Source organism: Hylobates moloch, unplaced genomic scaffold (genome assembly GCF_009828535.3).
Source record: "Hylobates moloch isolate HMO894 unplaced genomic scaffold, HMol_V3 SCAFFOLD_17, whole genome shotgun sequence".
In the NCBI taxonomy this organism is placed as follows: Eukaryota; Metazoa; Chordata; class Mammalia; order Primates; family Hylobatidae; genus Hylobates; species Hylobates moloch.
Genome location: NW_026652292.1, coordinates 79,525,101 through 79,539,617, shown reverse-complemented (window position 1 = coordinate 79,539,617; position 14,517 = coordinate 79,525,101). Strand labels below are relative to the sequence as shown.

General features: G+C 52.8%; 1 protein-coding gene across 3 annotated transcripts in view; it reads left to right on the top strand.

The window, feature by feature from the left end:
- ABLIM2 (actin binding LIM protein family member 2) overlaps window positions 1-14,517 on the top strand; it is a 190,650-nt gene that overhangs the window by 154,263 nt on the left and 21,870 nt on the right. For all 3 annotated transcript variants that reach the window (XR_009210479.1, XR_009210478.1, XM_058430059.1), the window contains one exon: window positions 8,644-8,705. Coding sequence is in view for 1 of the 3 variants with exons in the window: in XM_058430059.1 (XP_058286042.1) it covers window positions 8,644-8,705 (62 nt within the window). In the remaining 2 variants the exon portion in view is untranslated. The remainder of the gene's footprint in view (window positions 1-8,643; window positions 8,706-14,517) is intronic.

The window sequence follows — 14,517 nt, the reverse complement described above, 5'->3', positions numbered from 1 at the left end:
AGCAGTTTGTGTGCCCTTGGGAGGACCCAGGCCTGGCCTGACTCAGGGTTTAAGCAGCACAGACAGCCAGTAGACAGGTCTGGAGGCAGAAGCAGGACTGCCTTGGGAAACCAAGACAGTGAGGGTGGCGGAGGGGGGACTTGCCAGAAGCTGGTGGAAGCAGGCCGAGGTCCAATCAGGAAAGGTCTGGAACACAGTGCCAGGGAGGGGGACGTCAGCACGACACGAGTGTGAGAGGAGATGTTGCATTTTCCGTGTTTAAAACATCAGAAGGCAGCTGCACAGTGGACTGGAGGCTGCCCAGCCAGGGTGAGAGGAACTGTGGCGCCCACAAAAGCAGCGGGGATCCCTGGAAGGATCTCACTGTCAGGGCCCACATGGCGGCAGCTCGGGAACCACTGGCTGCGGGGGTGACGGAATCAAAGAAGACACTGGGTTGGCTCTGGTACAGGCTGGCAGAGGCCACCTTTATTCAGAGATGGGATGAGAACAGGTGGGTGTCTTCATGTTGGCTTGGAGAGCCTGAGACGTCCAGAGGGGTTGCCAGGGGGCAGACGGAGCTCAGAGCAGAGGTTCAGGCTGGAGGCAGAGACTGAGGGTCCCCGGCTCCCAGATGGGACTGGAACTGTGGGATTTGGTAGCCCCAGCCATCCGACTGCGAGCACGTGGCTGTGTCCTGAGTTTGTGTTCCTTTCTCAAGAAGGTCTGAGACTCAAATAAGGTGTGATCTCCTGCCTGGCCCCCAGCCTACTCTTTGTCAGCGTCCTCCCATCTCCCCATCTCAGCAAAATGCTGGGAGGAGAGAGAGAAAGAGAGAAAAAGAGACAGAGAGCACGCACATGTGTGTGCTGACAAGCGGGCAGGTGGAAAGGTGCTATCGGTGGGGCAGGAGACTCCACAGAGGAAGTGGGGAGGAGCGCCCAGGAGGGAGAAAGCCAGGAGAGGGAGTGGGCCAGGGAAGCAGGGAAGGGGGCAGCCAGCAGGGCCCATCCTGTGGAAAGGGTGTGGAGGGACAGCCCAGGGAGAGCTGGGGGCTCAGGCGTGGCCACCTTGGCATCCAGCTGGTGGCTGGAGGGTCCCTCTGTACAGAGGCTGTTAGGGAGGAGTGACCAGCTGGGGCCACAGCGATGGCCTTTCTGGAAAGCCTGGCCTCCTGCTGGGCAGGCAGGGTGCTCTCTGAGCCCCCAGAGAGAGCAGAGGGAGCCCCAGAGGTCAGGGAGAGGACCCCAGCCCAGGAGAAGATGCTGTGCCTGGAGGTACACACCACCCCGAGGACAGTGGCCCCGGGCAGAGCATGCTGGGCTCCGGAGCCCCAGGGAGCATTCGCTGCCATCGGGTTGGCTGGAGACCAGCTTTCAGCTGGAATCCCCACGCCTCCCCGTGCCCAGCAGGCTTATCCATGCCGGGGGACTGGACAGCGTGCGGCCTCCCAGTTCTGCAGGTAGCAGCACAGGCTCTGGGTGGCACCCCGTGTCCCTCTGAGAGCTCACGTTGTCTCATAGCCACAGCCCCAGGGGCCTCCTCTGTCCTCCTCCAGTGCTGTCTGGGTTCCGGAGAGCCCCACACCGGAAGCTCTGCCTCCCCTCCCCGGTCCGGCTGAACCGGCATTTCATTCACCGCTGCTCAGGGATGAGGGGCGCCTGTCTTCCTCAGATGGAGACACCAAGGCTCAGAGAGGGGACCGAAGCTGTGCAGCGCCACAGCCTCCAAGCCTCCTGCCCGTGCACCCAAGAGCAGATGGCAGCTGCCCAAGCGAGTGGCTCACGGGTCAGGTGCCCACAAAGCAGACCCGGACGCTGTGTGAGCCACAGGCCTCTGCCCATAAGGAATGTCCAGCAGTGACTTTGACCTCTGATGAGCCAGGCTGGAAGAGGACAGACCCGCAGAGAACAGGCTCAGGGCCCTGGAGCACGGATCTGTCACCTGTGTGCTTTTCTCCCGGTGGACTCTTAGTGCCTGGGAGCAGCGTGAGAGTCCCGTGCCTCCCATTCCCAGGCAGCGGCCTCGCCATCTGTGCTTGTGATTGGCTGCGTCTTCCCAAAGGCTCCGGGGACAGCTGTCTGAGCAGTGGCCTTCCTTCCTGGGACCCAGCATTCGTTCTGTGGGGTGGGGGACATGAAGGTGGCCACCCTGAATACAAAGCCGCAGAACTGTCCAGAAGAGCACCTGAGGGGGCCCCAGAGAGTGCTGCCTGAGGGCGCTGCTCCACCCACAATTCAATCCCGGCCTGTCCCTTGCTGTGTGACCTTGTGCACAAGAGAAACCTCTCTGATTTTCAAGTTCCCTCATCTGTAAGAACAGGGATGATCCAGTCCTGCCAGGGAGCATGTGGGGGTTGAGGAGCTTGCACGTGAGCACACGGGGATCCTGCGGCCTGACCCTGAGGGACGTTGAGGCTCAGCACCTCGAGTCCACAAGCCAGGCCAGCCCTCTGGCCTCATGGCAAGCCCTCTGTGGTCATCTCGGGCCCGTCTCACTTGCTTCTGAAGTCTGCAGCTCAGACCCACCAAAGGGGCCTCTCGTTCACCGCTGCTCAGGGATGAAGGGTGCCCTCCCTTCCTCAGATGGAGACACCAAGGCTCAGAGAGGGGACCCGAACCTGTGCAGCGCCACAGCCTCCAAGCCTCCTGCCCGTGCACCCAGGAGCGGATGGGAGCTGCCCAAGCGAGTGGCTCACGGGTCAGGTGCCCACAAAGCAGACCTGGATGCTGTGTGAGCCACAGTCCTCTGCCCACAAGGTGCCTGACCTTGAATGTCCAGCGGTGACTTTTACCTCTGATGAGCCAGCCTGGAAGAGGACAGACCTGTGGAGAAGAAGCTTAGGGCCCCAAGAGCAGGCCTGGCGGGATGCTGACGGCAAGGTGGTTATGGCAGGCTTCATGGAGGGGAGCCTGGTTAGGCTGAGCTTGGGCATGGAGTGGGTGGGCATCCGGTGCCTGCAGGGCCTCATGTAACTGGCATCAGGACTACCCAGTTGCTGCCATGCTCCTGGCCCCCTACCTGCCTTCTCCCTGTGGGTCTCTCTCTGTAATACACACACCCCACCCCTTGAAGGCTGTCCGCTTCCATCTGACACTCAGTAGACCCACATGCCTGCAAACCCACACCAGGGCACACTGGCTTGGGAGCAGATGGGGTTACTGGTTCCTGAAGCCAGGAGCCCTCCTCATCTCAGCCTCTCTAGTTAGTAACTGTTTGACCTTGAACAGATCACTTGGTATCATTAGGTCTCAGCTTCCTCATCTGTAAAACGGGTTCATGTTTAGTGTGTAGGCTAGTGAGAGTCAAGTGAAATCTCTGAATATGTAAAGGGACTTTTTAAACCAGTGATTCTTGGCCGGGCGCAGTGGCTCGCGCCTGTAATCTCAGCACTTTTGGAGGCCGAGGCAAGCAGATCACCTGAGGTTGGGAGTTCGAGATCAGCCTGACCAACATGGAGAAACCTTGTCTCTACTAAAAATACAAAATTAGCCGAGTGTCATGGTACATGCCTGTAATCCCAGCTGCTCAGAAGGCTGAGGCAGGAGAATCGCTTGAACCCAGGAGGTTGCAGTGAGCCAAGATCACGCCATTGCACTCCAGCCCGGGGAACAAGAACAAAACTCCGTCTCAAAAAATAAAATAAATAAACCAGTGATTCTCAGCGCTGGTTGTGCACAGGATCCCTGGGACCTTTAAATCTACGGATTGCTGGTCCACCCCGACAGAGACCAACTGCAGGAGTCCAGACAGCAGTCCAGGGGGTGAGATAGCATCACCTCATCTCTCTCTGCTCTTCTCTGCTACATACAGCTAAACGGACCTGGAAATGATGTGGCAGACGGTTGGTCACAGGAGAACTCTAAAGGTGGGAACAGCAAAGTGGCCTGGCGAGGCAGCCTCGGGACCTCAGGGGACAGCAGCCCTGCATGCCCCCTCCCACCCCCACCCAGCGGCAGGAGGTGGCCCAGGCCTGCAGACTCCCAGCCTCCCAGCCTCCCATGTGGTGGCAAAAGGTGACGAGGCAGGGGTTTTCCTCCTGCAGCCACACTAGCAGATGGGCAGGTGGCCAGCAGGCACCCCGCAGTCCTGAGAGTGAACCCAGGGGCCTGGTCTCCACCCGTGGCAGGCATCTCCCACCCCCACCCAGCGACACAGGACACCCCAAGAAGGGCATTTTATCCCCACAGGCAGCACTGGCAGCACCAGCAGCTCCAGGTGAAGTTAGCAGACAAGAATAGCACTCCAGCAAGCATTCTGAAAAGCAAATTGTCATTCGAACCATAGCCTCCAAAAGACCAGGCCGTACACGTGAAACCTAAACAGGGTGACAGCCTGCTCAAATAGAGGATTTAACACTTAACAAGATCAGTCTCCTAACATAATATCCAAAATGCCCAGGATACTGCAGAAAAATTACCCATCACACCAAGAACCCCGAAGATCAATGATTTGGATGAAAAAAGAGAGTAGAAGTCTGGGCACGGTGGCTCACGCCTGTAATCCCAGCACTTTGGGAGGCTGAGGAGGGCGGATCAGATCACCTGAAGTCAGGAGTTCAAGACCAGCCTGACCAACATGGAGAAACCCCATCTCTACTAAAAATACAAAATTAGCCGGGCATGGTGGCACATGCCTGTAATCCCAGCTACTAGGGAAGGTGAGGCAGGAGAATCGCTTGAACCTGGGAGGCGGAGGTTGTGGCGAGCCGAGATTGTGCCATTGCACTCCAGCCTGGGCAACAAGAACGAAACTCCATCTCAAAAAAAAAAAGAAGAGGAAGAAGAAAAAGGACAGCAGATACTAACACTGAGAAGAATCAGATGGTGGAATTGTCTGACAAGGATTTTAAGGCATTTATCACTAAAAAAAAATGCTTCAACGAGCAATTACAAATAGTTTAGAAATAGTGTCTGGTGAGGGGTCTCAGGACTCGGGAAAATACACAGCAACCCCACATCTCCCACCCAGCAGCAGCAGGAGACCCAGGCCTGGAGTCTAGAACACACAATTACAGATACTCTTGAAACTGAAAAGGAAGCCTCACCAAAGAAATATAAGCTATAAGAAAATGGAAATTGTAGAACTAAAAAAATAACCAAAATTAAAAATTCACTGGATGGGTTCAATCACAGAAAACCCAAATAGGACAGGAGAGAATCCATGAAGACAGAGCAGAAATTATCCTACATAAACAAAAGAGAAAATAGGGGAAAAAATGAACAGAGCCTCAGGGACCTGTGGGACAATATTTGTTTCATTCAATTCCTAGGAAGAGAGGAGGAAGAAAATGGGTTTGAAAAAGTATTCAAAGAAATAATAGCGGCCGGGTGCGGTGGCTCATGCCTGTAATCCCAGCACTTTGGGAGGCCGAGGTGAGCGGATCACGAGATCAAGAGATCGAGACCATCCTGGCCAACATGGTGAAACCCTGTCTCTACTAACAACACAAAAATTAGCTGGACATGATGGCGTGCACCCATAGTCCCCAGCTACTTGGGAGGCTGAGGCAGGAGAATCGCTTGAACCCGGGAGACAGAGGTTGCAGTGAGCCAAGATCGTGCCACTGTGCTCCAGCCTGGGCAATAGAGCGAGACTCCCTCTCAAAAAAATAAATAAATATGTAAAAAATAATGTCTGAAAACCTAACAATTTTGGCAAAAGAAAGACATAAACCTACAAGTTCCAGAAACCAAGTGAGTCCCAAAGAAAGAGGATTGACCCCAAAAATCTGCACCAAGACACATCATAATTAAATTTCTGAAAATTAAGGACAAAGAAAAAAATGTTGAAAGCAACCAGAGAGAAAAAACAGAGGGGAAACACCAATTCGAGTGATAGCAGATTTCTCATCAGAAGCCACAGAGGCCAGCAGGAAGTGCCCTGACGTCTTTCACGTGCTGAAAGAGCAGAACTGTCCGCGTGAATCCTGTGTTCAGTGAAATATCCTGCAGACCTACCCCTAAGGAATCTTCTCCAAACAGAAAGGAAATGATAAAAGAAGGCTTGGAACTTCAGAAAGGAAAGAAGAACATCGGAATAGGTAAAACCGGGGACAAAGCATAAAAGACAGCCCTCTTCTTGGAAAGAATCATATTCTTATATCACATTGGATGGGTGAAGCAAAATTTCTAGCACCATCTGATACGAGTGCTCAAAGGAAACAGAAGACGTCCCTGAGACCATTGTAGTCAAAGTGGGGAGGATAAAATGGCCTCCGTGGAAGCGAAGTTTCCACCTGCGTGTGAAGCGGTTAAAAGTCAAGACCGAGCAGCGGCAGCCTGGGCACTGGGAACCTCGCACACTGTCCAGGTGACTCCAGGGGCAGGCAGGTGGAGGCTCTTGGGCTTAAGAGGGGCGCAGGACACCACCGAGGGTGTTCTGTGTTCTCGAGGCAGTAGGCCAGTGTGCGTCGGAATGGTCCGGAAGCCTTGTAAAAACGCAGATCCCTGGACCCCAGCCCCAGAATTCTGACACAGGAGGTCTGGGGTGGGGCCCACTCATTTGCATTTCTGATAAGTTCCCTGGCAAGGTTGGGGCTGCTCGCTGGGGATGCCAGTTTGAGAACCACCCCTCTAGCACCTCCTGCAGCACCTGGAGGGGCCCTCGGGATCCCAGAGCACGCCTGGTTCTGGGCATAAAGGAGGAGGCAGGTGTCTCCTGGAGGAACCCCAGGACTGCAAGGCAGGAGGCCTTGTCCGGCGTCCTGGGGCTGCCGCTACCTGGCTGGGTGACCTCAGGCAGGTTCCTGCGTGTCTCTGAGCCCTGACTCTCCTTCTGTGACGTGAGAAGAGCTGGCTAGGCCACTTACCTGGGGGTGCCTCGCAGGGGCTGGGAGGGGAGGAATAGCCCCGAAGGTCTGGCCCCCCACCCCTCTCACCACGTGTGTCTTCCCAGCTCCTCATTTGCCTGTTTTGCATATCAGGGTTCACATAAAAGCTCAATGTGTCGAGGGAGTTCCTCTGCTAAGAGCAGTTTGAGGACCTTGATCTTGATGTTTAAAAGGACTTCCTGACCCACATGTGGAACCTTTCCACTGGCTACCCTGTTGCAAACAAGTCCCCAGCTGAGGCTCCTCCCACAGGCTTCTCTGTGTCCCCATGTGACCTTCATGGAATTTCTTCTCTGTCCTCGTTGAGTCCATGAGGAACCCCCAAATGAAAGGCCCCTGGAGAAGCAACCTTTGCTCAGAAGTGAGGTCCCTGGAGAGAGCGGGTGGGCAGTTCTGTGCACAGAAGCTGCGTTGCCCCTGGAGGCGTGGTCCTTGCTACAGACATGCAGCCTTGTGAGCACTGAAGGATGTGACCCACCTTCCCCTCGGAGGCCTCATGGGCAGCCTGGCAGCTCCCAGGAGTGAATGTGGGCATCTGGCCCTGTACATGGCTGGCCTGCGCCACTGGGGCCCAGTACTGGGGTGACACCCCTGGATGAGGCAGGTGTGGGCCATGCTCTTTAAGGCCCCACAGGCTAGTGGAAAGACAGACAGTTTAGGGACCCAGGACAGGTCTTTTAAGGATGCTTCCCTGGGTGTGGAGGGTCCTGCCCCTCCAGGGTCCAGGCCCTGCCCCTTCCTTTCCAGAATGCAACCACACCACCTCTGAGCCAGGCAGGCGTTCACTTCCCCCCTGCTCTCCCATCACATGGCATTGAAGAGGTTACTTCAGAGGTCTCAAACTCCCAGCAAGCTCCCAGGCCCACCCAGGGCCAGCCAGGGACATGAGTGATGGAGGGAGCTCGGTGGGGGCTGGGAAAGGCCGCCCCCTCCTGACAGCCCCAGCGAGCCTTACCCCACAGGGAATCCAGAGTTCATTGTCTCAGACCAGCCCTCTATTATTTCACGAGAAGCTAGAAATTTGGATTTTAATATGAAGCCCCCCAATTGCAAGCAACTCAGAATTTTATTTATTTATTTACTTTTAGAGACAGGATCTCACTGTGTCTCCCAGGCTGGAGTGCAGTGATGTGAGCATAGCTCACTGCAGCCTCAAACTCCTGGGCTCAAGGGATCCTCCCACCTCAGCCTCCCCAATAGCTGGGAGCACAGGCGTGCACCACCACAGCCGGCTAATTGCTTTTTGCAGGGGTGGTCTTGCTATGTTGCCCAGGATGGTCTTGAACTCCTGGCCTCAAGTGATTTTCGCACCTTGGCCTCCCAAAGCTCTAGGATTACAGGCGCGAGCCAACATGCCCAGCCAAGAAGTTTATTAAAATAAAATTGCCTCCAGGCCCCATGTGCTTGGTGGTGGGCCTCCATTTGCCACCTCTGGCACAGGATGGCACAGCTCTGTTCCTCCAGGGTTCCAGAGACTGCGCCCCTTCCTGACTCTGCCCAGCTCCCCTGTCTGTAAAGTGAGGGGCTTGGCCCAGGTGCCAGGTGGTGCCCAGGCCTGAGCCTGTCCCTGAACACAGGGGCCAGCTGGGCTGAGGTTCTGTGGCATTTCCGGTGTCACGGGCAGGCTCAGGACATTCCCCCTCCGCGGCTTCCTCCTCAGTCAGGGCCCTGGGAACAGAAGGTCACCACTGAGGCAGGGCATGGTCCTCAGGGGGCCTCCCCTGTGTTGCTTGCCCAGCCTTGCCCACCCCGGTGGGAAGCCCCCCAGGGCTGCATCCGCGTCGCTGCACCGAGTCTGCGCGCGTGACAAAGCTGTGCTGTGTCTGTTTCAGGATTCCCCTATTCCAAATCTGACCCTCTCCCAGGACGTGGAAAGAATGGCTTGGACCAGCGGGTAGGTACTGGCCCCTCCCTGGTCACAGGGTACTAACGATTGCTGTGAGGCTGAGCAGGTTTCCCACAGCTTCTTGACCACACAGCAGGAGGAGAGGCCCCGGGGACCCTGCGGCCCACCTGCCTCTGCCTGATGCTCCTCCCAGGGGCTGCCACTGCCACCACTGCTTTTTCCCTACCAGGACCGAACCAGACCTGGGCAACACCCTCCCCACTCTGCCTCCCTGCCGCAGGCCCCAGGGAGAGCTCAGTGTGTGGGAGCAGGGGAGACAAGGGCCACCCAGAGTGATCAGGCCCAGCTCCAAGATGCCCCTCTTAACCCTCTTCCTCCTCCTGTGGCGCAGAGCCTGATAACCAAGGGCTGTTGCATTTGGTGAGTCAGTGTGAGCCAAGTGCCCACCTCCTTATCTGGGATGCCGTGGCCTTCCCTGCTGTTACCGTTACTGTGATTACACCAAATAATCCTTAGCATCCAAGGCTGTTACTTGAGGCTGCACAGAGATTGGATTAACTTGAAGTCAGGCTCTTTGGCTGCCCCCAGCTGAAGGCTGGTGCCACCTCCTACCCTGAATTTTCTGACTCTTGGGCCATCTGAATATGAGCCCAGACAATCTGGGGGCTGATTGCCTTGCAGAGGGGCCAGGCCCTGTGCCCCAGGACGGTTAACGCCTTAGGAAGAGCTGCTCGTGTTTGTTCCTCTGCCCACAGCGTCACAGGGGTCCACAGTGGGGATCCGTAGGGTGGGGCAGGCTTGCTGGTCCCAGAGCCCCCAATACACAGACACACACACACAGCCCAGGGGTCTCCCCATTGCACAAGGCAGCCTCGTCCTAGTCTGGAAATTTGTTCATAAATAGAGGCAATTCACCTCTCAACAGAGGCCACTAAAAAACTGACCCCCTCTTTGTTGCACTGGAGCAGCCTTGGCTGTGTGTAACCCCAGGGTGGCATCCCTAGGCAGGTACTCTCCCCAGGGGCAAGGCCACAGGACACCATCTCCAGAAGCCATGGGTGTCCTCTTGGGCCGGCATTTGTTCTCTCCGTCTCCTTCAGGCTCTGTCATACCTGCTGCTGTGTTTTTGTCCAAGGCCCAGCCTCCCCGGATCTCCCCCAGGCCCAGGCACCTCTGCATGGTTTGAATCTAGCAAACCCCACCCCTCACCCCATGAACTGCTCTTCCCATTCTGGAGTGGGCCTAACTGGGGACCATGCATGTGGCATGCTTCTTTGAATTTTCTCCAAGGGAATTCTCCACTCTTCATCTTCCACATGGAAAGCAGGGGAGATAAGAGAGCTAGACCAATGTCCACAGGACTCCTACGACACCAAGATGTGCAAATCCCTGAGCTCAATGTTAGGGGTCCTGGGGGCAGTGGGAAAACTGTCTAGAATGTTCCCTTCTCACCTGGAACAGCTGTTCTCTGACCCTGGGGCTGGTGAGCGCAGTGTTCACAGTCTGGACCAAGCCAAGGTGTTCCACCACCCGAGTGAGGTCCTGGAGACTTTCCTCAATATATAGAAGGAAAGCGAGAGAACAGCACACTCTGCATTTGTAGTCTTGCGTCACTGACGCCTGGGCTGTGCATCCTCTGGGAAGGTTCTTCTCTAGGCTCACGTGCTAAAATGATGCAAGTTGATGCCTCTCAGCATCTGCAGAGAAGGCATGGTCTCCAGATGCCGCACTGTTTGAGAACAGCCGATCCAGACGTTCTGGCAGGGATGGTCCTCGCTGCCTCTCCTAGAACTATTGAGAGCAGAACCTCAAGCTTTACAGAATTAAGAACTAAACTTTCTGTGAATGTGTTTCTCCTGCAGACTAAGGGGTGGGAAGGAGAGCGTTAGCCAGTGCGCTCTCTGCATGTGCTTGGAGAGCTGATAACGCACAGAACTCATCATCACGTGGAGATTCTTAGCTTTTCACATTGCTTCTTGGGGAGACTGGTGAATATTATTAACCACTTTGCTTTGGGATTCTCTTTTCCCTGTTAATGTTCTTTCCTATTTTTTCACTCTTTCTAAGACTTTTATGTACTGTTATGCCTGTTTCTCGGTGAGAAGGCCAGATACTTGATCTTTCACATGACCAGCCTTTTTCAGGGCGGCCCTGCTCAGCACCTGGACTCATGCCCTTCCCCTGGAGATGCCCTGGGAGTGCGTGCCCCCGCCCTGTTGCTGACGGCCTACAGTGCTCCCAAGTCATTTCCTAGGTCGTTTCTTGATTTGCCTTTACTTCCAGAAAGGGTTCTGGGTGGCCTCAAGCATAGATGCAGTGAGACCAAAATCCTATGAACACCAAATCACAAAGGAGGAGAGGAGGAAACTATAGGAGAAAATTACATCAAAAACAAACAAACAAATATTACATGAGAGGCGGGGCGCGGTTGCTCATGCCTGTAATCCCTGCACTTTGGGAGGCCAAGGCAGGCAGATCACTTGAGGTCAGGGGTTCAAGACCAGCCTGTCTCCCCGTCTCTACTAAAAATACAAAAATCAGCCAGTTGTGGTGGCGGGCACCTATAGTCCCAGCCACTCGGGAGGCTGAGGCAGGAGAATTGCTTGAACCTGGGAGGCAGAGGTTGCAGTGAGCTATTACGCTGCTGCACTCCAGCCTGGGTGACAGAGCGAGACTTCATCTCAAAAAATATATATATTACATGAGAAAAGCTGTCAAAGCTTGTCTCTGAGCTTCCTGGTGGCCAAGACATAGAGACAATCATGTCAGTGATGTAGTCCTCACTGTCTGATGGAAGAGGGGAAATTAATTCATCATGGGAGGCAAAGGCTTTCCTGGGTGTTCTTCCAGAAGGATTTGTTACAAGGGCCCAGTGACCTAAAGCACAATATGTCCTAAAGGTCATTAAAATGTCCTAATAGCCAAGCCTGCCGCAGTGCCTGATGCATGGTAGATGCTCATAACCTGCCCATGAAGTGAATGGAGCAACAGAGGCCTGCTGCTGCTCTCCCTGTGGGTGAGGCAGTAATGACTCTGATGCGTACCATGTGTCTGTTATTCAGAGAGTGACGACTGGCAGCAGCAGGTCCTTGTGGTAGCTCCCTGGAAGAAGTCCCATTCTGAAAAAGCATGAGGCCGAATGTGAAGAGACTGAGCTGTCCTATTAAAAGACAGAGACTGTCAGATTGGATTTTTAAAATCAGATGTGTTATCATAAGATGCACACTTAAAAACTACTTTTAAAGGAAAAGCAAAAGGATAAGAAAGATACTAAAATCACAAAAGGCAAGCAAGAGTCTCAATAGTAATATCAAATAAGGTGAAAGTTAAGACTAAAAGAATTAATAAAATTAATAGTATAAAAAGAGAACACTAACTCATTATGGAGGCATAATTTAATAAAGTAGTTATAGCATTCATCAACTTAAATGCACCAAGCAACATGGCAATGCCAGACACCTTGATTAAATACAAGTATGGTGGGTGATCTGAATATGACTCTTTTGAAATAAAACAAATGGGGCCAGGCAAAGTGGTTCAGGCCTATAATCCCAGCACTCTGGGAGGCCGAGGTGGGTGGATCACTTGAGGCCGGGAGTTTGAGACCAGCCTGGCCAACATGGTGAAACCCCATCTCTACTAAAAATAGAAAAATTAGCCAGGCATGGTAGCACATGCCTAATATCCCAGTTACTTGAGCACAAGAATAAAGAATGCTTGAACCAAGGAGGCAGAGGTTGCAGTGAGCCACTGAGGTTGTTCCACTGCACTCCAGCCTGGGGCAAGAGAGCAAAACTCTGTCTCAAAAAAAAAAAAAAAAAAAAAAAGACAAATGTGTCTAGTGAACAAAAAATTAAATGTACATAGAAAAATTAAATAGTACAAATAGCAAACAACTGAATAGGTATATGAAAAATATTTATATATCTTGAATCAGATTTTCACATGTTCAGAAAATATTTATTAAAATGTTTATTCATTCAAATGTTTATGCATGTGACTAGCATAAGCATTAACAAATTTAAAACACAAGCATTAACAAATTTAAAAAGTTTGGTATTTCCAAACTGTAATGCTGGAAAGAACACATGTGTTAGCATCAGACAGCCCTGAGTTCAAATCCCAGCTCTGTTTTTGGGCAAGTTACTTAAATTTCCTGAGTCTCTCTTTTCTAGTCTTTAAAAACTTATCCTTACCTCTTGAGGTTTTTTTGAGGACAAATAACATTATAGTTGTGAAATTTTTTATAAGCTCCATAGCATGGTTCCCACATGAGTAATTATTTAAAAAGCAATTCCTACTCTATCTTGCTTCCATGTCACTAGCTGCTGAGTAAAGTAACACATTCCAATGTGAGCTTTAGCAAGAAAAGAAGGGTGACTAGTGGCAAATGGCCATAATCTCAATTCCTGTTAGCAATTTCAGTACAATTTTTGGAAAATAAAACACATGGGCTCAAATATTTACAGTCCCATGTATTTGTCATATGATCTCAGGCAAGTTATTTAATCTCTCTAAGGCTCATCTGTAATATGATGATAATGCTCACCTCCTGGAGTTGCAGCAAAGGTTAGAGAATGTATCTATAGAGCCACAGGCACATAAGAAGCGCTAAACAGGCTGGGCGTGGTGGCTCATGCCTGTAATCCCAGCACTTTGGGAGGCCAAGGTGGGCAGATCACTGGAGGTCAGGAGTTCGAGACCAGCCTGGCCAACATGGTGAAACCCCATCTCTACTGAGATTACAAAAATTAGCCAGGCGTGGTGGCACATGCCTGTAGTCCCGGCTACTCAGGAGGCTGAGGCAGGAGAATTGCTTGAACCCAGGAGACGGAGGTTGCAGTGAGCCAAGATCACGCCACTGCACTCCAGCCTGGGTGACAGAGCGAGACTCTGGCTCAAAAATAAAATAAAAATAAGTAGTAAACAAATGGGACAGCTAAATCATTTGTTGCTTTTAAAATCCCCAGTGCCTCCACTGAGCAGCATAGAGGAGTCAGCCAGGAATATGCCTGGTGGTGCTGCGTTTGTGGTGCCCTCTGGCCACTTAGCTCTCCTGCTGGTCCACACAGAAAGGCAGTAACTCAGGACCCCTTGCACCTGAGAGGCCTTGCACACCCCATCCCCACTTTGCACTTACAAGACCCGAAGTAGACCCCACTTTCCCTGCTCTAGGCCTACAAAGTATTCCCCCTTCTCCACCTGGTAGATGCCTCATCTCCGTCCTAGAGTCTCCACCTTATCTCAGAGCCTGGACAACCAAAGGAAGCTGGTTTTGCTGCTGAGGAGTGAGTTTCCAACCGTCCAAGGTGAAGGTGGTGCCCTGCGAGTTTTGGACGCCCGTTATGCAGGGTGATGGGCACTAGGGGGCAGCATTTCTCTTTCACATCAGACATGCCAGGCGGCAAAGGCAAGGCAATGGCTGGTTGCCTAGATTTATACAGGAGGTTCCCTGACCAGAACAGGTGCACCTGGGGTGCTAGTCTGAGACTAAGAAAATGTATCAAAACATCGTTCTTGAGTGGACGTGGTGACTCACATCTGTAATCCCAGTGCTTTGGGAGGCTGAGGTGCGAGGACTGCTTGAGGCCAAGAGTTTGAGACCAGCCTGGGCAACACAGCAAGACCCCATATCTACATTTTTTTTTAATTAGCCAAGCATGGCCAGGCACAATGGCTCACACCTGTAATCCTAGTGCTTTGGGAGGCTGAGGTGGGCAGATAGCTTGAAACCAGGAGTTTAAGACCAGCCAGGGCAACAAAGGGAGACTCCATCTCTACCAAAAAAATACAAAAATTAGCCAAGTGTGATGGCACGTGCCTGTAGTCCCACCTACTCAGAAGGCTGAGGTGGGAGGAT